This window comes from Branchiostoma floridae, chromosome 1, assembly GCF_000003815.2.
Source record: "Branchiostoma floridae strain S238N-H82 chromosome 1, Bfl_VNyyK, whole genome shotgun sequence".
In the NCBI taxonomy this organism is placed as follows: Eukaryota; Metazoa; Chordata; class Leptocardii; order Amphioxiformes; family Branchiostomatidae; genus Branchiostoma; species Branchiostoma floridae.
This window is the reverse complement of record NC_049979.1, coordinates 24,348,869-24,372,074: the sequence shown is the minus strand read 5'-3', so window position 1 is coordinate 24,372,074 and position 23,206 is coordinate 24,348,869. Positions and strand designations below refer to the sequence as shown.

At 42.7% G+C, this 23,206-nt stretch overlaps 4 protein-coding genes across 4 annotated transcripts in view; 3 read left to right on the top strand and 1 right to left on the bottom strand.

Annotated features, from left to right (window-relative positions):
• The window catches only part of LOC118423522 (sepiapterin reductase-like), a 9,482-nt gene extending 1,819 nt beyond the window's left edge, over positions 1 to 7,663 (top strand). Inside the window, exons 2-5 of the mRNA XM_035831705.1 lie at positions 4,848 to 4,999; positions 5,473 to 5,595; positions 6,042 to 6,154; positions 6,540 to 7,663. Coding sequence (XP_035687598.1) covers positions 4,848 to 4,999; positions 5,473 to 5,595; positions 6,042 to 6,154; positions 6,540 to 6,672 — 521 coding nt within the window. The 3' untranslated portion in view covers positions 6,673 to 7,663. The remainder of the gene's footprint in view (positions 1 to 4,847; positions 5,000 to 5,472; positions 5,596 to 6,041; positions 6,155 to 6,539) is intronic.
• Positions 50 to 3,414, top strand: LOC118423512 (protein rolling stone-like). Its single transcript, XM_035831693.1, has 2 exons — positions 50 to 1,220; positions 2,153 to 3,414. The coding sequence occupies exons 1-2, from the start codon at positions 1,131 to 1,133 to the stop codon at positions 2,987 to 2,989; spliced, it is 927 nt and encodes a 308-aa protein (XP_035687586.1). The 5' UTR covers positions 50 to 1,130; the 3' UTR covers positions 2,990 to 3,414.
• LOC118423507 (neuronal acetylcholine receptor subunit alpha-9-like) lies at positions 7,551 to 17,573 on the bottom strand. Its single transcript, XM_035831679.1, has 7 exons — positions 17,378 to 17,573; positions 12,687 to 12,841; positions 12,215 to 12,259; positions 11,852 to 11,961; positions 11,247 to 11,477; positions 10,407 to 10,702; positions 7,551 to 9,330 (listed from the first exon to the last, which is right to left on the bottom strand). The coding sequence occupies exons 1-7, from the start codon at positions 17,451 to 17,453 to the stop codon at positions 8,807 to 8,809; spliced, it is 1,437 nt and encodes a 478-aa protein (XP_035687572.1). The 5' UTR covers positions 17,454 to 17,573; the 3' UTR covers positions 7,551 to 8,806.
• A 1,313-nt stretch (positions 17,574 to 18,886) lies between these two features.
• LOC118421569 (dehydrogenase/reductase SDR family member 11-like) overlaps positions 18,887 to 23,206 on the top strand; it is an 18,227-nt gene continuing 13,907 nt past the window's right edge. Inside the window, exons 1-2 of the mRNA XM_035828917.1 lie at positions 18,887 to 19,073; positions 20,830 to 21,039. Coding sequence (XP_035684810.1) covers positions 18,942 to 19,073; positions 20,830 to 21,039 — 342 coding nt within the window. The 5' untranslated portion in view covers positions 18,887 to 18,941. The remainder of the gene's footprint in view (positions 19,074 to 20,829; positions 21,040 to 23,206) is intronic.

The following is a 23,206-nucleotide window of genomic DNA, read 5'->3' as shown; positions in this document are numbered from 1 at the left end:
GTCCAATCATATTAGCGATAGACTTCGCGCTAGTCAATCACCTTCAGGTATTCTCTTCCCTGTGTCAATGAAACACCTGCATTTTTGTTTTTGGTCACTAGGAGGCACTGTGAGACCATGAGCAACAATTGAACTGAAAACGTGTTGTGAATACGGCTTTTATGAGACAATTGTTGTTTTAACCTTTCTGAAGTTTCTTGGTAAAGTGACAGAGTTGGTGAGTAGCGTGGTGTCAATTATAGGTTATTGTAGGAAGCCCTCGAACGAGTCTGGCGCGAGGCCGAAGAGTTCGGACAAATCCGACCGAAAAAAAGGAGTCTAAAACCGTTGGATTGCCGCCCGAGTATTGGCCAAGTATTGGCCATGGCTCGGACAAGCTCCGGTCGAGCTACAGGCAAGCCATTGACGAGCTCTCCGAGCTCAACGTACACCGCCACCGAGGCCTCGCTGGAATTAAGCGCAGAGCTGCAAGTACCCCGCAAACACCGACCGAGCTGCTAATTAGGAGTGTGTTGTGTACCGGAGTGGCTGACTCCCTTTGGCCAGCTGTACTCCTTTTAGCCAGTGGTAAATCTGCACACTGGGTCGGGTAAAGCACCCCAAAGACGACCAGCGGATAATTGTCTAGGTTACGGTATCCAGGGCAGACTTTAATACCCTGGCTTTGTAGTGAAAACTCGGACGTGTTTCAAATTGACGCCGATACATACGGTGTATTTGATAGTAACACATAAAAAATCGCTCGAGGCCCGCATAATCGCCAAAACGCCGGCCATACTCCGGCCGAAAATGTCCATTTGGAGCTCGCAGACAAGTTGGCCGAGCTAAATTCTTGATTTGTAAAGGGGGCTTAATGACAGTAATGCACAAGCATCCATCTCAAATCATTTTCATATCACCAGCGATAAAAGGGAATTTATCATCTATCTAGACACACGATTTTGATTAATGCGCAATTATTTTTTGGCCCAGACTCTTTTTGGACTATACGCTCGGAGCAAAGAGCCCATTAAAGCAGGTCACATACCAGACAGTTGTCTTTCCGCTTCCCACGTGTCACGTGACACGAAGTTTTCTCAACATTATACAAGCGCAGTTGAACACAAAGCAAGCACCCTACAGTCTCCAAGATGACTTGCGGACAGCGAATGAGAAGCGAATTTCGCCTGAAGTCGTTTGGGCTGACGCACAACGATCGCCACGTGTTCACCAGAACGCCGGTAAGATTGCTGGGTTTGCCGGGATACCATTGGTTTGGGATCATACAGAATACCTGAAGGCCATTTGCGTTGTTGCCTTTAGCATGTGTTATCCTTTCTGATAAGTAACGAAGCTGTGCGATACAAACAGTCATGAAGCTTGTCTATCACGGTAAGGGCTACAATGTACGTTTGATTGAACAATAAGAGCGTAAGCTGTTTAAGTCAAATGTGCCATTGAAGTATATATTATGTGTATATAAAATATATATATATATAGAGAGAGAGAGAGAGAGACAGAGAGAGAGAGAGAGCGAGATAGAGTGAGAGAGAAAGAGTGAGAGAGAGACAGAGAGACAGAGACATAGAGAGGGAGGGAGGGAGAGAGAGACCATAAAGCTCGCCACATACCAAAGTATGAGTATATAGAGAAAATGAGAGACCATTTAACAGGCCACATGCCAGATACATCTGTATGGGATACATATATATATATGCACACACACACACACACACACAAACACACACACACACACACAGGAGAGATAGACACACAGACACGTATACAGATGAGCTATAAACACTTATTTTACTCGCTTGGGATGAGATGATCAAATCAACACGGGTACTTTCTCACGCTCTCTAATTCCTCTGTTGTTTCAGTGGCTGAGCCACAATAGCCAGTTGCTATTCTTGCTGTACCGTTCGCAGACTGGTACATAGAAGTTGTACAATAAAAGGATCGACTGACTAAACAGTCATGAAACTTATTCATTACTTGTCCACGCGACTGGGACAACATTGATTTGTTTACTAGAACAAACGTGAATTAAAGCTGTATAAAGCCATGGTGTTGAAGTCAATGATCTGATTCGATATCGGTTGTGCAATAAACGTTTTTAGGTCAACTTGGATTGAATTTCTTTCTCACGCTCTATTTATTTTGTTTTCAGTGGCTGAGCAACAGAAACCAGTTGCCATTCGTGCTGTACCGAGCTGCAGTATGCGTGTACCAGGTGATAGCTTTCTCCATTATACACGGAGTCTTGATCCTGTTGCCACAGGAAATACTCTGGATACACCTGACTGAATGGTGCTACGTCTTACTCACACTCCACATTCTACTGAGCGCTACACTCTGCTTTATTGACTACTACAAGTCTCGTTCCCAGCGTGAAGCAACATCAGACGAGAACCTGTCGTCTGATGTTGTCATGGCGACGGGATCTACCATTTCACCCACCACCACAGGAGGCGGAACAATCCAAACGAGCGTCGACCAGGACTCTGCCCAAAACCTGCAAATACCATGGCAGTACAAACTTTGTTGGGTGTTACACAACGTAGCCTTCGCCGCAGGGATTTTAATCACGATTTTGTTCTGGGGATTGGTTGGTGGTGCCGATAATAGCGCTCAAGATCGTGATATCCTTATCCACATCATGAATGCTGTTACCATAGTGATAGACGTAATGGTCAGCGGTCTGCCATGCCGACTGCTACATTTTGTTTACCCTTTGATCTTTGGGGCTGTTTACCTTCTCTTTACTGTCATCTACTGGGCCGCAGGTGGGATTGGAAAGGACGAACTTCCCTACATCTACTCCCCCCTTGACTATGGGGGGAATCCTGTCCTAGCCGCTATTGTAGCTGTACTAGCTGTTGTAGTAGCAATGCCATTATGTCACTGTGTCGTCTTCGCTCTCGCCTTGACTCGCGAGAGTTTAGCCAACTTATTGAAGAGGCGTTCTTCACGTGACAGTCAGAATGTTGAGGTCACCGCTCTGTAGACATCCTAGTTCTAGATGCTAAAGTCATTCTAGATTTTTCTACTTATGTAATGGCAGATGTATGGATTCAATTGCTATGTAACATTTCTCTTTAATTTTCATATGCTCAATGGAATATTTGTCGCTCTCGTATGTGCCCTGTTATCTTTAGTTGGTAACGTGAGTGGTCCTAATCCCGACCTATGTTCTACATATGTTGAGACCCTGTGGTTATCAAGAGAGTATGGTAGTCAACTGTTACACAATATCTACATGTCGGGGGCACTGCGTAGCCTGGAATCCAACGGGCCTGTATCATGAATGGACACTCGTGCATATCGCAGCAGTGCCTGTTTTTCCAACTAGATCGGTATTATGCATGGGTCGGGCTTAGGACCAGAGACGTTAATGTCCGGCTCCTGACATAATTGTAAGAAACAACCATTACGTTCGTAGTGACTTCAAAATTAACACGGTTTATTTGTATACCAACCCGTTACGTATATACTCTAATATGTATGTTACTATGTATCAAATAAATAGATAAATGCCAACTCTTGCGCGATCTGTGTATTCTTTTCTGTTGAAAGGAAGTTTAGTCTTGTAGAAATTTATACTGCTCGATGATCTGGTCCCTCTCCCCAACCCCACATTCATAACCTTATTACTTCCCTTGAAAAAGTCCAGAGACGTGCCACAAAATATATTCAAACCTATACAACTGATTGTAGGGATAGAGTAATCTACTGCTCGCTCTTACCCCTGTATCTTACTCCAGTGAATTATTAGATTTTTCCTTTCTGTTTAAATGATTCTTAAATCAACACGACATTGATATCCCTAACTTGCAATATCACATATCATCCGGATCCATCCAAGGCTTCTCGAGTTATGCTGCTAACAGACAGACACGCACACACAGACAGACAGACAGACAAACACGCTCAAAACATAACCTTCTGGCGAAGGTAACAATAGCTGCACAGCGCAATGGCTTACTGATACAGAAGCGTCGCCTTGCGGATATCTTTATTATTACCATTCCAAGTGGCATTCGAAAGACCTTGACTACCTCTTTATGATTGGTCAATTTGATAATGTTTTAAGCAGTCTCGTTGGTAGAGATTGCCAAATGGTAGGTATCAATTAAAACCTACGGTACATTTTACCCCGTCTATCAAATGTACCTGTTTGCCATTGGTCAGCTTTGTCCAATCATATTAGTGACAGAGTTCGCGTTAGCCAATCAACTTCAGGTATCCTCTTCCCTGTGTCAACGAAACACCTGCATTTTTGTTTTGGGTCACTAGGGGGCACTGTGAGACCATGAGCAATTGAACTGAAACCGTGGCGTGAAAATGGCTTCTTTGAGACATTTTGTTGTTTAACCTTCCTGAAGTTTCTTGTTAAAGTGACACAGTTGGTGTGTAGCGTGGTATCTATTCTATTCTAGCTCTGCTTTGCTCATTTGATCTCGTCTGCCGACTGCGGAGCTATAATTACATCAATAACAGGGTTGCCCTAGTTAGGGGGAGGGCAACATCAAATCTTGCGAACCAATTAACGTTACATAGTACGCGTTGACACCACGGCTAAGTGTATCAAGTAATCCATGCATTCATTCATTCATTCATTCATTCATTCATTGACAACACATCAAAGGCAACTACACTTGTCCTTGGTTTTGAACACCACACACACACAGCACACAGGTAAACAAACTTATCTCCGATGCTGAACAGCATACAGCCATAGGCGAGCATGCCTGTCCTTGGTGCTGAACACCCACATAAGAATTTACTTGTTGTGGCCTTAGTACATGTATGTTGTTTCTACACGTTTTCACTGTAGCGATTTGCATGTCTCGATACATATATAGGCGCTTTTAAGAACGCCATGATGATCCACAACGCGGGAACTCTGGGCGATTTGAGCAAGAAGGCAGCCGAACATTCTGATCCTCAGATTCTCAACAAGTACTACGCCACCAACCTGACGTCTGCCATCGCTCTGACGGCCAAGTTCATGGAGGTGTGAATTTCTAGGAGGGCTTAAGACATTGAACTCAGGACATAAGGTTATGTTTGTAGAATACTAAGCAGGGTCTGATGCCATGCGAAATAAGTGGAAAGAGGAGCTCAACAATTAACTTATTAAATTCAAGTCTCAAAAATCATACTAACAAGACAATAGCATGTCCAGGGCAAAGGATGTAAAAAAGGAAGTTCTGCTGCAGTACCAAGGTCAAGCGCTAGAGGACCAAATGTCAACCTTGACCTTTGTGTTCACAACACCTACCCGCGTACTAAATGCCACCACTATCCATTCAGAGGTTTCTAAGTTATTGCTTTGGAAACACACACACAACGAAAAAAATCTGATTTAAATATACAATTTTTCATGGCTATAACAATAGGTTGCTTCGATTTGACGTCGTAGCGTGATGTTTAAAACAAGTGCAATTCATTTGGTGACAATTTCAAATCTTGACTTTTTGATATAAGGTCTTTTCGGGCTCTGGCGTCAGAAGAACTGTTGTGAACATCAGCTCTGGAGCTGCCATTGAGCCCCTGGAATATCATTCCCTCTACTGTAGCAGCAAGGCAGCCAGGAACATGTTCTTCAAGGTGAGTGAGTTTATACAGGTCATTATCAGTCCACTGATGATCCTGCTGAATTCCCCCTCTGCAAGTAGGAAAACAAACTTCATTTCTTTTCTTATCATATAATCATTTAAAGTTTTTTTTAACGTTGTTTCCGTACACAAATTACGACCGCTTGATAACAAGCTTTCGGTCAGTTCTTTGTCCTTTGTCAAGTTGAAATGACCCAAACCGTGACCTGTGTGGTAGTGCAATGGTAGTCGGTATACTGATCTAACTCAAAGAATGATACATTATACAGAAAGAAAGAAACGCCGACAAAAATAAAAACCCCGACAAAAACATATATCTAACGACGTCCAAAAGACAAGCCTGAGCCTAACCTCCGCTTGGGGAATTTAGGCTATTTGTTCAACATCATTGAAATCATCGTATCCAATTACGCGTTTGGTTGTACTCTGTCCCATCAGGTGATGGCGGAGGAGGAGCCGGATGTACGCGTGCTCAGCTACTCCCCGGGTCCGATGGTCACAGACATGTATTACACAATCAAGTCTTGTGGAGTCAAAAAAGTTGAAGACGGGTGAGTCTACGGGACTTGAATGCAGTCCTGGTGAAGTTTTTGTTCAACATTAATTGTGCCCCACAGGCTAACCGATCCTACTGCTTTTCTTCTCATTCTGACGCGTTACCTACTTGAGGTTTAACTTAAAGGTGAAACGAAGCCTGTATCGCGTCATGATTGAGTGAAGGTTGATGAGTTAAGAGATATGTAAATTTTGACTTGTATCGCCCCCGTCGTGAATGAATGATGGTTTTTGAGTGAGTTAAGAGATGTTTTAACACAGGCTGAACATCGTTTTTGTGTCTTTTGATATCGGAGGCTCACAGTTATGTGTCTCTCCGAGAAAATAATTGGTTTCGAAGTGCTAAATGTGTTTACACACGTTCTTCTCCTTACTTCCTAGATGTAGGATTATGGAGTCCCAAGGGTTGATCCAGAACCCGGACGACTCCGCCCAGCACCTGCTCACCCTGCTAGAAGAAGACAAGTTCAAGTCTGGCGCCTTCCTTGATGTCTTTGACCGCTTCTCGTTGTGACACGGAAAAAAACAGAATTTCCTTTTTCTGACTTCTGTGTTTTAGATATGCCCCATTCAGTGTGATATTGTAGATTTTTCGGCGAAAAATACGCCGCCCAACTCTTGGGCGAATGTGAGATTCGGCGACCTTCTGGCTAGACGACAAAAACAACGCGGATGTCCTGAGATACATGTTCATGTAAGCTAGTGCCTGGCACAGCGCTACACCTGTCCCCACTCGCCACAGACACGTGGTCAATTAACTCAATTTGGAAGATAACCAATCAGAGGCATTATGCAAATGAGCACGTATGCTGATAAGGGCAAAGGTATGAAAATGGGAGATATTTCACTTTGGTGAGGGAAAGCATGTACCGTTAGGTACAACCATGTAGATGAGAATGTAATGTCACTGACATACGATATGCTACCTGAAACGTCCGTTTTCAAAATCACATCCAGTTGTTTGAGTAACTATTATTTGGCGTTTCTTACATATATAACCTTGATGTTTAACCTGACATAGACGCATGCTTACTTCAACATTTTAGTCAGAGAAGGCATGACTGGATGTCCACAAGGAAAGCTTTCTGTGTTGGTAACCCTCGTGTGAGCACGTAGCCTTGTGTAGCGGTATAGAACAGGAACAGAAACGTGTAAAAACAAACCTGAAGTAGGGATAAAGTTTCATTCCCAGTGCTGTGGACACAACACGCACTGCTTCACAACCACGACTTCCTAATCCAATGTTTACCCCGCCAAGCAACAACAAGGCTAAATGTCGTATCAAGTACGTTATAGCTTTATTCTTCCTTACCGCTGCTATAATGTCCCTTATCATCTTTGAATTATTGACGTGATATTTATGATAATGTATTCATGATGTGAAGTTATATAATCTGGAACATAACGTTTTAATGTGGTAAATGGGTCAAATGGTGGAGGATTCGAGGAAAACTCGGAGATATTTTTTTACTTAACATATGTTTTCCGAACGAATAGATATTTTTCCCATGAGCATATCGCAACATGGAGCAATTCACTATGAGTCCGAATATGCAAATAAAGAAAAACTGTTATGCATATTCTACACGAGTATCTTACTTCAGAAGCTGTAACGTTGGTGGTGTCGCTGCGGCCAAGAAAGATGAATTTCATCGTTAAAATCGAATCTCTTTACGATTTTTGTTTTTTAGTCATATTTTTACATTTTGCATGATGTTCCGTTTTAAAGTCAAGGGTAACACAAATCCAATTAAGGGCGCAGTGCCGCCATCAATGTGCCGCAGCTCCAGTGAGATATATACAATCATGTTTTTTTGTCATGAAGAAAATAATCTTTACAATGCTGTCCAAATGATATTGCAAAAAAAAAAAAACTTTCGGGTTGTCTTGAATAACATGCATGTATGACATGGATATAGTTTATAGGTTCAGAACGAATGAAAAATGAAATACAGTCTATTTCTATTTTTTCTCTTATCTCTGCCATTGGCATATTCACAACGCTCTGTAGGTATAATGTCAAATGTTCCAACTCGACTTATACTACTGTCCCATTTGGGAAAGGGGCCTCTCCGGGTAGTTCACGAGCTGTTTTCCGCACATTTGGGTGTGAACCCTGCGGCTACCGGGCTATTTGGGGCCACGACTGGGACCCTGGATTTTTTTTCAACTTCCAGTTAAAATCAACTCGGGACCTGGCGACAAATAGACGTCGTGACCTACCCCTGAAAAAATTGATAGGACACCACGTTTCGCTGGATAGAGTTAAAATATCAGGTTCGGAACCGGATTTCTTTGCAAGAGGAGCGAAGGACGCAGATTAAATTCGACCCCACCGTCCGGCATTGAACAGAGACGGGGGCGACACAGGTTATCTGGCACTTAGGACCCGTTGCTGTGGTCTCTGACGTCACTTCCCGGCAGTAGCAACAAGACGAGTCAGCCGAAAATTTTGGCAAGTCCCAATAAATTTCTTGCATGTGTTGGCAATGTAAAGTCTAGTCTTCTTTCATAATGACATTTGTCGATACATATGAACTTACATGATACAAATGTAAATAGACGGACATGCAGCAGCTCTCTTGCTCGAACCGCTAATGGTCATGCTGTCATTGGTTGAACTACTAATTATGATTGACAGGATCAGTCTATTGTCTTCCGACGTTGATAAAGGTCTCCAACAGGGTGATGACGCAAGCAATGACGTAAAGCACCAAGAAGATCCTATCCACAACTTTGGCCAGTATCTTCGACTCGTTGTGGACACTGTGCAATGAGTCCATGCGCTTAATTTTGGACAATATTTCCTCTACCGCGCGCTGTACTTTCTTCAGGTACTCCAGCTGTTTCTCCAATGCGGGGTGGCTGTCTTTGTAGGTTGTTGATCGGATACTCGGATAGTTGACAGAATACATGCCGTTCCCGTTTACAAAGCCATTCATCTCCGTAAGCTTCACGGTGGTTGGTGGGCTGTAGCTGTGCTCACGTGACCCCCACCTGCGTTGCGATTGGTTCCCCATGAGCAGTGCCATGGAGATGTACTTGAGGAACACTTTTCGCGCCCAATCAGGAACCGGCTTGCTGTCCTCAACGGAGTCGCCCAGCGTGATGACGAACGCAGTGGCGATGAGAGAGACTGACATCAGGGCCATAGACACGAAGATGTAACGGCCTGTGGAAATAGTCAATTCCGTTATCATCATCAGTCCAAAATTTACAACAAAAGAGTCCAAATTAGCAAATATAACGTTATGTTTGTACTGAGAAACAGTTCATTAAAATGCTTTCATGTCAAAAAAACCTCAACACACCAGCTACACTATAACGCTATATGAGACAGACTATATATTAATGAGTATCCTTATCGACCCAACTGGATGTATGTTACTAAGCCAACTCAATCACTTCCTGCCTGTCTACAACATTGAACCAGAGCCAAACCAGACCTCCATTTCTCCAAGTATCCTATTACATACACCATTTTCATCTTCATCTTACTTCCTGGCAGAATACCGCGCTGCAGACTCACAGACAAGCAAACTAGCACACCAACTTATTGCAATATCTCCGTTTTCACTCAGGTAATTGTCTTCTTATATATATATATATATATTCAGAAAAGAGTTCCCATATTTTGAACATCTTAATGCAACGGATAAATTTCTATTTTTGATGCGCCTAGACAAACCCTGTATATCAAACATTATATGTTCTTATATCTACACCTGTACAAAGAAGCGAGAAGATGTCGACCATCCTGTTAGCTTAGCACCTTCAACTAGTTAAATTGTATCCTGTTTTTTTTTTCATATATTTGTTATTCTGTTATGAATATATCAGAAAAGAGTTCCCATATTTTGAACATCTTAATGCAACGGATAAATTTCTATTTTTGATGCGCCTAGACAAACCCTGTATATCAAACATTATATGTTCTTATATCTACACCTGTACAAAGAAGCGAGAAGATGTCGACCATCCTGTTAGCTTAGCACCTTCAACTAGTTAAATTGTATCCTGTTGTTTTTTTTCATATATTTGTTATTCTGTTATCAGTCATGTCTGTTATCAGTGACCTGTACCTAGCCCGTCGAGGCATGAATGTACAATAAAGGTCTTTCATTCATTCATTCATATTGCAGAAATTCTTCGTACAGCACACACACACACTTCTGCAGTCGGGTTAAGAAATAGTTGTACCTATATATGTATGGCGGGAATGGTTTAAGGACACACGTTTATCCGTACCTATGGCTGGGATGTTTTCGGACCGAGGCACGGCCTCAGCCACCAGCAGCTGGAACACCGCCAGGGACAGCAGGACCGCCACGCCGAACGAGATCTTCTCCCCACAGTCGGGCGGCAGGTAGAAGGTCGCCGCCACCACGAAGGCCAGCAGGGCGCAGGGGAGAAACATGTTGATGACGTAGAACGTTGACCTCCGGGTCATGTGGATGGTGAAGGTCACGTCCGGATACGGAACTCCGTTGTAATCATGGACGTCTCTTTGTACCTCCATCTTCGGCACTTCCCACTCCACGTTTCTATTGAAATAGCAAAACGGACGTTAAAAGTTTCAGCGAGAAAATTGTGAATATAAAACCACAGCAAAACTTTGAAGATTTGCAGTATCAAAGACTAGGTATGGACGTCCTTTCGGAAGGGATGTAAAACCCACAAGGCCCCATGTTTTTTTTTGGTAGAGCCACGCCTCGTACCACTTTTAAGAACCAACACACTTCTCGAAAAGAATAGTAGTTCTTCCGGTAGCCTGACTAAAATCGCGCTCCTAGCGGCCGGCCCTATAGTATTGCCGCCGGGGGTCATTAACCCCAGCCAGCGAGAGATTGTGTAAACACAGGCTAGTCCTTCCGGTAAGTGGTTCAAAATCTATGGCCGTAACTGGCAAAATTACAATCGTATTGAGGTCACAAGAGTTAGTGCCGAGTGGTGATTTAGCCCCGCCAACAACAAGCCCTTCGCAATTTAGCCCCAGGCCGCAAGTAAAGGATGATATACATGGACAGTATCTGAGGCCCTCCCAATAACAACAACAATATTTCCGATTGCCAGTGGGATAAAACTTACCGGATGAGGTCCTCCAAGTCTCCATCTTCACTCTCATTAACATAGTTGACCTGGCGACCATGTTGGTTCCACGAGCCAAACTTCAGCGGGCACGCCTGCCGGTCGAACGGGAAGTCGGACACGTCCACCAGGCAGGCAGACATGGTGACGGCGGGGGCTTTCCAGTCAACAAGGCCGTCAGAAGAGATCATCACGACATCCTCCAACCATCCATCAAACTCGTGGTTAACACTGTGGGAAAGGTACAAGTCATTGTATGAGACCGTTGCATTTGGTACCGCAATCTTAAAAAGTAGATGAAAATTGTTGCATCACTACTACTGTTAATTGATAGATGTTATGCATGTTTTAAAATCCTTTACGTTTGAGGCCACATTGTAAACACCGCATAAACGATCACTGTTTGGGACAACATCAGTAAGCAGCGACACCTATGCTGCAGTGCAATGTGAATCAGTCAGAATTGCCGTGAGCAAGGTAATGGTTGTATAAAAAGAGTCTCTTCATCCAGTAATTGTGTCAGTTTTGATGTATAGCAATTGTTTCCAAAAGTAATATTTGCTTGATGATGCCTCCATAACGTTGTTGTTTTCTTTTTTGCTTACTTGTGGTAGAGAAAGAAGTCTGGTCGCCAAATCTTGACAGCTTTGACCGTGATCAATTCTATCCCACCGTACTCGGTCGCATTCCATCTCAGAAACTCGTCAATCCATTTCTGAAACAGTAAAACGTTTGTGAAACATATAACGTTACTCTTGATATGTAGTTACGTCTGTTCTCAATTGTAGGATCATAAAGAAAAAGAAAAACCATCAATAGTGGCTTGTAAAGACTTTTCTACATTAAGATTTAAGTTTACAATTGAGTTTAAGGTTGCTGAAATGTTGGCATGGAGGTTGGCATCAACTTTGTGAATGACACTACATGGTATAGATTATTATAAGTAAAGAGACACACTTCAAACTCACCAGTCTCAACCAGACATCTGCAGTCAGAATCTGGTTCTTCTCGTCCTAGCAGGAAAGACAATAAAGTCGGAGTTAGCTATGGTTTCAAACTGGAATATTTTGAAAGTTGCTATTCACAGCGGCTACACTTGTCCCCGCGCGCTACAAACAGGTGGCCAATTAACTCAATTTGGGAGGATAACCAATCAGAGACGTTATGCAAATGAACACTTGTAAATTCCACGACCGAGTCCACGTGCACGTGCGGTCAGCTTACAATACAAGAAATCAATCAGGCAAACACTCATCCAACCAACCTACCAAACAAACACAAACAAACCGTGCAACTTACCAAGCACGCAAACAAACAAACTACCCACCCAACTAACAAATAAAATAACAAGCCAAACAGCATGTTGGTCGTGGCATCAATGCAATCCACTTCAAGGAACACCCCTTAGTTTAAAAGCCCCATGTAGTTATTTTCCCTCACCATGTCTATGATGTGAGCCAGCGCCAGGTTGACAGTAACGTTGGTGGGGGTCCTGACGTCTCGCACGGGCCTTACATCAGGAGTATAGCCGCTAGTCTGGAACAGGTCCTCATACAGACGTAGCATGTGAGGTCTTTCACTGGATCTAGCTTGCCCTGCATGATGACAAGTGATTTTGCTGATTTGTTATTGTCGACATTTTGTCGTGCATGTACACATTGCTCACGATGCACTGACAGCTACAGCCAAATCGTACATACAAAAACTCATTCATCACTAAACATCATGATATCTCTGTTTAATCTGGTGGCTCTATATCTTCTCTGTAATGTATATAAAGAAAGATAGAAAGAGAAGTGCTTGTAAGCAGGCAGATATTTTCCATATTCTGTTAACGTTATAACGCCAACTCCTAGCCACCTACAATTTCTTCATGGTTCATTTCAAAAGCGATACCAAATCATTTAACGTTATGCATGACTACCACGTTGTCGATAGTATTTTGCAATTGTAACGTTAAACGCAGGATAGATGACTTAGCCCTGCAGAAGTTGTTGTATTGTTGTTTGATAGTTCTGCCATATTCCATTGTCGCGCAACTAAGCCCATTCACATGTAACGTTAACGTTATAGTTATAGTTTTTAGTTCCATCATACACGGGGTCAAGAAATCCAGTGAATTCATTTTGTAAGCTTGAAAACATCCGTCTCTTGCGGACAGTGTTTAAAAATGCTTTGAGGTTTTATTTTAACTAGGCTTATAAGCTTAGCAGGTATCACAACTCTTAAACCCTGTAACTACAACAGGCACCACTGGGGTTTCATGTTTTGTTCACAAATTGTCTACTCATACCCAAGTTTAAGCTTCAATGAAACTGTACATCAACGTTTAGTTGCTTACGGAGTATTTTGTGTCGAAAGCACGTGTAATTCTATCGGTCGTTTACTCTTGCACAAGGCATAAAAAGGATTAACACTGAATAGAGTTATTCTCTCATATTTCCTTGTTGGTATTCGACTGCCAAAGCCGATTAATACTTGTCACATTAGCATTGACGTCATTTTTCATAAGTGTGTAAAAATACGTGGTATTTCTTTGAAAGAAATGAACGGTGACAGGCTCTGTGATGATATCTGATTGCTGTGGTTGTTAGAAGTCGATGTCAATCACTCCCGACACACATTTTACAATACACGTCGTCGGCTCCAATTGAATACTTAGTATATCATTGATTTACAAAACTTCACCATTTCAGACGGCAAATTACGCATATTGGTGCTTTGAGCCAGTTTGCGAATGTATGGCGAAATTTAGCCATGTCGAGAGAGATACACGCTTCACTGCACAGGACCATCTTCCCCCTTCTCTATTCCAGTTCACGTACAACCATTCACATTGTTCAGACTCAGGCTGTGAATAAGCTGCCAAGTTTCTATGCCATTGGCACTCAATGCTTCTGCACTACATGGTCAGCGTGTTTGGAATTCCACAAATCCAGCTGCAGCTTTTACGTCTATGGACGACACCTCTTGTATCTGTTGCTTCTCTGTAGATATGAACTAATCAGTGTTCGTTCGTTCGTTCGTTCGTTCGTTCGTTCGTTCGTCCCATAGCCTTTTAATCAGCCGTAGGCTGATTAATTAGCCGTAGGGGCAGCACAACATGTTGTGCTGTATCAATAGGCATTTTAGTCCCCTGGCGGCGCCTATCTCCTCTCCGGGGCATGTCAGTGTTAATGGAATGAAATATGCAGTTGAACAGTCAAATTTTGGACAAGCAATTTTTTTTGTTTGTTTTGTCGTTCAAAAGTTGTCTTCGGAACATGTGTATTCATTGGAAAAATGGAGTTATTTTTTGGTGTGTGTGTGTGTGTGTGTGTGCTTGTTGTGTTTCTGGATATTTGTGATCGGATAACTTCTGAACCCCTGGATGGATTGAAATAACATTTTTGTATGTGGGTAGGGTTTGCGAAGACAAAGGTCAAGGTCGATTTTGTCCCCTCCCTCCCTGGTGTGTGACATTGGTACTGCAGCAGAACGTCGTGGGTTATGATCTTCATATTTTTATGACAGATAGCTTTTGATGCGAGTTAAATGTTGTGTAGGTTTGGGCCCCTATCAGCTTGCTCTGGAACTACAGGTGCGTTTTTGTATAAAAACATTCTAATGAGGATAACTAAACAAAGGAACGATGAATGTTCAGTTCAGGGTTATACCTCAGCAGGTGGATTCCACAACAGCATCGCTCCAGGCACCTTCTGTTATCTGTCTACAGCGCCTTGTGTCTGTAAATTAACCGTGACGTTGCAGCGGGGGACACGCTTGAAGACTGTTTACCGTTAGCGCATGTAGCCGCGAACAGTCTTCTCAAGTCAATGTGATGACATGTGTGACGTTACAGTAAAGAGAGAGGTATTGATACAGGCCCTTTGCCACTACACACACCTCACCCTATCTTGTACATAGACTGATGTTTTCAATATACTTTTGTTATGTTCAACTCATATATCCGCATACAGAGGTCAATATATTTGTACTTTTCCAAAAGTGAGACTGAATTATTAATGCATAAGGAATAATAATAACTCTTATGCTATTATCTATGATAGGATGGATTAGCCTCGTCGTTTACTAGTTGTTGCCACATATTGTAACATGTACAATTGTCAAGTAATTATTCTTCGAATGTACGTGCACGCTAGTCACATGGTCACATGTTTTGAGAATAGATGGGAGAAGAACCCTTAGTATACATTTTGACCCATTATGCTAACACACAGGTTACATCAAATACATATTCACAAACATATACACGTAGATTATCAAAAGAAGACAGAAATCGCAATAAATATAATAATTTCTGTAACGTGACTTGCATGTGTAAGCATTGCGTTGTGGGTGGGGGCTGCGATAGAACGTTAACGCCAAAAAACATTGTCCAACCCAATCCTATGTATACCTACTGTCTGTGACCCCCACCGCGAGCAATGTTTTAGTGCGTGACTTCTTGCTGTCATACTTAATCCCATTCTGAGCGCAAACTAATTTGATCTCTCTCAGCCAAACAAACACTAGTTATTGAAATGTCCATTCCAATTATTTACAACAATGCGCACCGAACCCGTGCACCGAAGCGTCACACCCTTTGCGTTACACAATACCTTGCGGTACGCAGCTTGAAGCTTAGCGCTATGGGAAAGACTTGTTCCGCCATGACCGTTTCACGCTATGGCAACATGTACATGACGTAATGGTCCCTAAAAGAGAAGGCGCCAAAAGTCTTCCAACATTTTTAAAGTCAGCAAGGCGTCATGAAACAAAATATTGTCCTACATTCTTTGTCCGTCCCTTTCACGTTACTTGCAGTAAGCATTTACACAAAATTTATTGCAATAAATTCATCATTCTTAAACTAGGAAGCCGGAGGGGAGGGGGGGGGGTGTCATGGCTCAGACGAACTTTCGTCGGTGGTGTTTACCTTCGCATGCCGATCTGTGTTGTGGAACAAAGAACCCATCGAAACGTACGTAAGGTGTTTCAGCTGCTAATCAACATGTAACGTTATATCTAACATTTACCTTTCCAAACACTTGCGTCTACTCAGAAATATATTTTAGCACCGATGGTTGGCTTGGATACAAAGAAAAGCCCAGTCATTTCTTGAGGTAACAAGTTGTGTTATTTTTGAACGAGTTTGCGCAGTGCAAGGCCAAGAGACCACTTCTGACCGCTGAACTAACACTCCAGACTGGAACAGCTTCTCTTCTGCCTGGCTCAGAAACATAGTGACTGAGACAAGCTCAGCTCACTCACTAAATGTGGGTTCACACGTGCGTAATGTTACATGTATAACGTTATATCCAGGTCCGTGTAAGATTTGTATGGAAGTCTTAGCCTCTACCAGGCTCCACAGCTCAGCGCTAGAAAAATATTAGGAATCGAACAAATACACATGTATAGACAGATAACATTTCAACGAGGTTACCTGGTTGCAAACCATACTCTTCGGTCAGCTAACTCATCTGGCATGTTATGTGTCTATATTTCTCCACGTTCTCCTATTTTTTCAGCGACCTGTGGAGCCTGGTAGAGTCTAAGAACTCCATACGGAACTCATACGAACTTGAATATAGTTACGCACAGTGAACCCGGCTTAGAGTGAGGACGTACTGAGCAATTTTGCTAGTACCAAGCACATGTACATCCGAATTGTAACCTTTGCGGGAGAACCAACTTTAGATATGATATCATAACGTCTTCTCCGGTAGATATAGTCGATTTTACGATCTGGCCCTTCAGTCCAACAGCTAGGTTAATTCGGTAACAAAGTTGACCTATTCGTGGATGACGAATATGTTTAGAATGTTTACGCCCATGGTTCCCAAATAAAGGAAGTGTTCTCGGACAAATTCCAACGCGACATTCAACTCTTGACTAATAAAAGTGTCACACATATACTTCCTGGCATATGTCTTTAATTTAGATATAGGCATATTTGTGTACTTTCTCCTCTTCTATGTTGCAGCCCTCGACGCCAGTATTTGAAGCTAAACAGACGTGCGTACACACCAATATGGGTGCCTTACACCCGGGCACACTAGCTACAAGGCACCAAAACTTGACTTCTCTAATTAGCTGAACGTCAAATCACACTATATGTAATAGTATAACAACACATGATGCAAACGCACCTTCAACACGCCCACAGCTAGTCCACCACAGAACAATCAGCACCAACAAGACGTGTCTCGACAAATAGTTGGCCATGTCGTCTGAAGTGTAGACGTTCAACTGCTCATTTGTGACGGTTGCTAGCACTCAATGTTCGTTTCGGCGAAATGCGGAAGTGACCCGAATAATCGAGTCAGGGCTCATTCATGTTCACGCATTGTGCAACAGGTAAAAACAACAGGTACCAGGTGCAATACTGCACCGTGGCTGATCGTTCCGTGCCAATGACCGACAATGATGACAGTCCGTAGTACCTAAAAATGAATGTTGGTCACGGTTTTTGCACTTCTTTTGCCAGCTGGCTTTGAAACTTTGGGTCATCTTATACATGTAATTACCTGCGTAGAAAAACGGAGGTTATGTTTTAAGTAGCTGCGCCCCCTCCTCGTGTGTGTGTGTGTGTGTTTATCTGTCTGTCCGTCTGAAAACGATAACTCGTGTGTGTGTGGGGGAGGGGGGGGGGGTGATATAGATCACGAAGACCTATTTCACACACCTTCACCATGAGTCACAATGACACAGCCCTACCATGGACTCATCAGTTCCTGTTAAGGTTGTTTCCTGGTGTCTTTTGTTGGGTGGGGGAATTGGGTTCCGCCCCCAAAGTCCCTATACATGGATGTAGCTGAGGCACCAGGCTCTGGAAAACCGTTATTTACTTTTGTGTTTTCCTGCCTAGTTGAGATCCCCATTAGCAATAACGGTTTTTTCGTATCTGCCGCATGGAGATACCCTTTTCCTCCAGTTTTCTGCATGTCCCTGGCTTCCCTGAAGTCTTGCCTACTGGGCCGCGGGGATAGCTGTCTTCAAAAACCCCTAAGCACTCCACAAACACAACAAGTAAATACGTTTTCCAGAGCCTAGTTGCTTCAGCTACTACACATGTATCTTTAAAAGGACACGATTTAAAAGATACTTTTCGTACAAATCTAGAGACCATTGAACATATGCTGTTAACGTATACAAATCATTCGACCTAAGATTTGGTATGGGGAGTAACGTTACATGTTTACTTTGCCAGGGGTAGACGATATAAATCATTCGCATAATGTATTCATGATATAAATATATATAGAAATAATTATACTTCACCTTTATTCGTTGGGTAACCTTTATCTGTTGTCTAAAAAAAGTCAGGATATTTAGGAACATCAAGTCGACAAACGGTGGTTTCAAGTTGCAATATCTTCAAAATATTGCAGTTTGAAACTACCATCCGTCGAAGTGATTTCCCAAAATATCCTGCTTTTAAACAAACCGAATATAGGTTACCGGCGGATAAAGGTGATCCAGCGTCATATACCAGTGGACATAAATCATTTAAGTGTTGTGTTCTTATAATTAGTTATAATGTTTGCCGGTATTTTCCCGGTAAAGTCAAAGCGACACACTACACATGTTACAGGTGTTCGCACGTCAACCAGACGTTCCCATTGTTGCCGTATTTTTCGAAACTGCCAGATGTCGCTGTTGTGAGGTCAGCACCTAGGTCACGAGTGCGCTTGGTCTTACGGATATCAGGATATGGAGCGTTGGGTCGGCCGTGTAGCGCTGGTGACCGGCGCATCTGTGGGGATCGGGAACGCCACAGCCCGTGCACTGGTCCAGCATGGCATGAAGGTGGTGGGGTGTGCTCGGGACGTGGACAAGATACGGGTCAGTTAACATGGGGATCACTCGATTGATCATGAACTGTAACGAGGGTCCAAAGTTCGCCGTTATCATAATCTCCAAGCAGATTCCTCCGTGGCCAATTTTACTCCTCTGCCGGCTAAACTCCTTCCCCAGCTTATGTAAATGTCTAATGCCACGGAGGAAACTACCTTCAGATTACGGTTATCAAACATGGTGCCTTTTGCACACAGAAACGTTACTAAGCGTTTAATTTAGCTGTAGTGCCTGTATGATACAGTGCTCTGTACACAGACTGTAACTTCCTTGTTGGGACTTCTTGAAAGTTAATAAGACCAAGGTTTTAACCTTGATTTATTAAATACGCATCATGATGTAGATCTAGAATGAGTTGCAATTACTGGTAGTTTTCTTCTTGCCCCTCTTTTTCTTTATAATAGTATAAGATTTCAAATTTACTTTGAAATTAATGCAAAACAAGAGTTCGGAGACCTCATATCTCTAACGCTATGAAATATTTTGACGACGCCTCAGGGGAGTCGTCAAGTGGTATATTTTGCATTCAGTCTGCAAAAATTCTAGGAATTGCACAGGCATTTCCACAGGAATGCAGTATGCTGGGTATGCAAGCCCTCCCCCCCCCCCCCAATCTGTTCCAGATGTATCTCTGGTATGCAATGGTGGAATGTAGGTCACACTTGCTCCCTGGAGGAATTTGTCCTTTGAAACTAGACAGGGAACTCTGCACAATGGATCACGTTGTCTTGGTTTTTATGTTATGTTATGAAGGATACATTTTCTTTTCTAGAGCTTGTTCAAGCCATACGCCACAGGCAGACAGGAAATACTTCTGTAGTGCTCAGCTGTAGGTTTAGGCAAGGAGGTCTTTCAACCTCCTTGGTTTAGGTCACTGGCAGACCATTGTGCTGTACCGGGGATAGTACATTTCTGCTGGCTGTAGGTTTATGTTACAGGTGGGCTAGTATATTGTGCCAGGGATAGTGCGACAGGGAAGTTCCAGTCTATTTCTGATTTGAGCTGTATTGTTGTACCCTCAATCGTCGTCATGGCAATAATACATTTTTATTGCCAGTCTTGTTGATTATGCAAATGACTTCCAAATCTACATAATCTGTGCTTGGTTATGTACACCTTTCACCATTACTTAAACCACTTCGTATCATGGCACTTTTTGCATTGATTATGCAAATTACACCCATTTGTATTATTCATAATGTTACAAACTATATTATTTTACATGCATTTGAGTCCTATAATGGAAAACACTGCAAATATGGATTTTTTTATCAAGTATGCACATTAATTGCTGATTTGCATAACTTGCAATTCATTATGTGCATCTATGTCTAAGCTACCTGCATACTAAATAATCATGGTTATCCATCTTTCCTTTGTTCTGTAATATTTTCCCAGGGAAATTCTAACAAAAACACCCCTGCAGTTCCATGCAGAGCAAGCTGCTAGGTGGCCAAAACATACACCATGGCATGCCCACGTAAAAAGATTAAAAAACATATGTTCATACAATTATGCAAATATAAATCCTGGGCAAGTAGACTTTGCTTTTGCAACTTGTGAAATGTTTAGGGGTGTTTATGTCAAAGGTCATGGCCATTACACTTGGAACTTGTGACCTTTCACTCAGAGCTCTTTCATTATGCTGCATAAGACATTGAGCATTGTAGCATGATCTTGCAAGGCTAGAGAGAGGGTTGCTGCCCTTACCAGCACTCACTGCATCTGTTTTTAATACCTGCAGGAAACTGCAGCTGAGCTGCAGCAGGCAGGTGCTGCAGGACAGCTGTATCCTGTCCAGTGTGACCTGACAGTGGAAGCTGAGATCAGAGCCATGTTTGACAACATCGAGGTGGAACATGGTGGCGTGGACGTCTGTATCAACAACGCCGGACTGGCAGCGAAGGGCTCTCTGCTGTCTGGTAGTTTTGAGGGATTCAGGACGATGACAGATGTGAGTCTCATGTCTGTATTCTCTCTCCCTTTATTACATAACTGGTAATTGCTCTCACCTCACCTCCGTAAATTTTAGTTTTGTGTCCAGTTTGTTTGAACCTAGAACCCCAAAAAGCAAGCTCATTCATTCATTCATTTATGACGTAAAGCGGATAAAGGTTTGATGTCAGTCTGATTAAGAAATGACTTATTAATTATTTCTAATGCTTCTGCTTCTGTCTTCATTACTTCTTAAAGTTAAAGGCTTCTACCTTGAAGCCAACTTAACATAAGCTCCAAGCACACTGTGAAAAGAATTAAAGTGAACAGTTGTATACATGTACACAAAAAGCCTGCATACGTCAATGCAGGTTNCCGCAAGATCTGCTTGGAGATTAGAGGACAGTAGGTTTGTTTTGTTTTGTTTTGTGCAGTTGTTTTTGCAACATAACTAATAAACTGATCATCAAAGTTCCCCCCACATGGTTTCTAGAGTTGTGTGTGTTCAATGGCATAGACTGTTTCTAACAAGTGGTCTTACATATTTGCAAGTCTTTAAGAAAAATCCCTAACTTTTCCTATATACCATTCTTACACATTTCATATAAAGCCAATTACTGTACTTGAGATTGCGTAATCAAAACCGATTTGGAAGCTTAGCGTCATTGAAACCATATTGAAATCCAGATGCTTATTCAGAGTAACTTGGGTTCTTGTAGTACATTGTAGTAGAAGCAGAATCATTGATGATATTTAGTTTTATTAGTTTCAGTTACCGAATAACGGCGCGCCAAGTTAACGTTTCGCGAGATCACCGGCGATGAACGGTCGAAACAAGGCTGCTTCCTCGCCTTTGGCCGTGCTGACAGTGAGTTTGGAGACCGGACAGAATTAGTTCCATCCCATCATGTTTAACTATATGGACAAACCACAACAAGACTGGCAATAAAAATGTATTATTGGCTCGCCATGACGACGATTGAGGGTACAACAATACAGCTCAAATCAGAAATAGACTGGAACTTCCCTGTCGCACTATACCTGGCACAATATACTAGCCCACCTGTAACATAAACCTACAGCCAGAAATGTACTATCCCCGTGTGACCTACATTCCACCATTGCATACCAGAGAAACATCTGGAACAGATTTAGGGGAAGGGGGGACTTGCATACCAAGCATACTGTGGAGTACTAGAATTCTTGGAAAAATGCCTGTGCAATTCCTAGAATTTTTGCAGACGGAATGCAATATATACCACTTGACGACTCCCCTGAGGCGTCGTCAAAAACCAACCATATCTGTATGCTGATCGAATAGAATGAGGAGCGGTTTCAACTGGAGCGAGACTCCTGCCTACCGAACTCTACTCTTAATCAGTTGATAGCTCTGATGAAGCCGTCCTATCCAAACATACAGAAAACAAATGTCTGTCAGACTGTCAAAAGTCACCTACCTGAGGTTTAGTCCATGGAAAACTCACATAGTAGCGTTGTCTGACCTCTAAAGTATCTACGCCTTTGGGCCAAAACCTCCCGCTAACACCAGCTAATTATCTGCACGCTCCCAATGACGGACTAGAGACTGTGCTGGGCTGGTAAACTTTAATAACGAAGCATAAAAACGACAAATTCACGGAGTGGGTGGGTGGGTGGGTGCAGCCTGCTCCCTAAGATCTGATGGCGGGAGTGAGTGGGGATCCCACGTGTGGGTTAGACCCTGAGAGCGACTGCATCCAATTAACAACTTTGATCCCCGGGGGGGCCCAAAGATCCACAATTATCTGCACGCTCCCAATGACGGACTAGAGACTGTGCTGGGCTGGTAAACTTTAATAACGAAGCATAAAAACGACAAATTCACCAGGACCAGACCCAGCGGAGCCGAAAGAGAAGAAAAGGAAGGAGGGGCGTGCAGAGAGTGGAGGAGCGGACCCCAGTAAAGCCCGGGGGTAATGCCTATTAAACGCGCAATAAATACAAGTTAGACTATAATACGTAATGTAGTCCTAACCTTACACAACAAGTGCGAGTGCTACTGTAGCTCGTACAGAGAACGCGAAGACTAAACTACAGAACATTCGAACTACGGAACAAGCGAAGGAAGAATATATACAATATAATACCAAATAGTCTCCTAAATAATATGTAATGAACATTGAAATTTTGCACAGGGGCAAAGCACG

Coding starts and splice junctions, on each gene's coding strand:
- LOC118423512 (XM_035831693.1), top strand. CDS start 1,131: ATGACTTGCGGACAGCGAATGAGAAGCGAATTTCGCCTGAAGTCGTTT. Junction 1,221..2,152: donor ACGTGTTCACCAGAACGCCG/GTAAGATTGCTG, acceptor TTTTGTTTTCAG/TGGCTGAGCAACAGAAACCA.
- LOC118423507 (XM_035831679.1), bottom strand. CDS start 17,453: ATGGCCAACTATTTGTCGAGACACGTCTTGTTGGTGCTGATTGTTCTG. Junction 11,962..12,214: donor CAGATGTCTGGTTGAGACTG/GTGAGTTTGAAG, acceptor TTACTGTTTCAG/AAATGGATTGACGAGTTTCT. Junction 10,703..11,246: donor GACTTGGAGGACCTCATCCG/GTAAGTTTTATC, acceptor CTATTTCAATAG/AAACGTGGAGTGGGAAGTGC.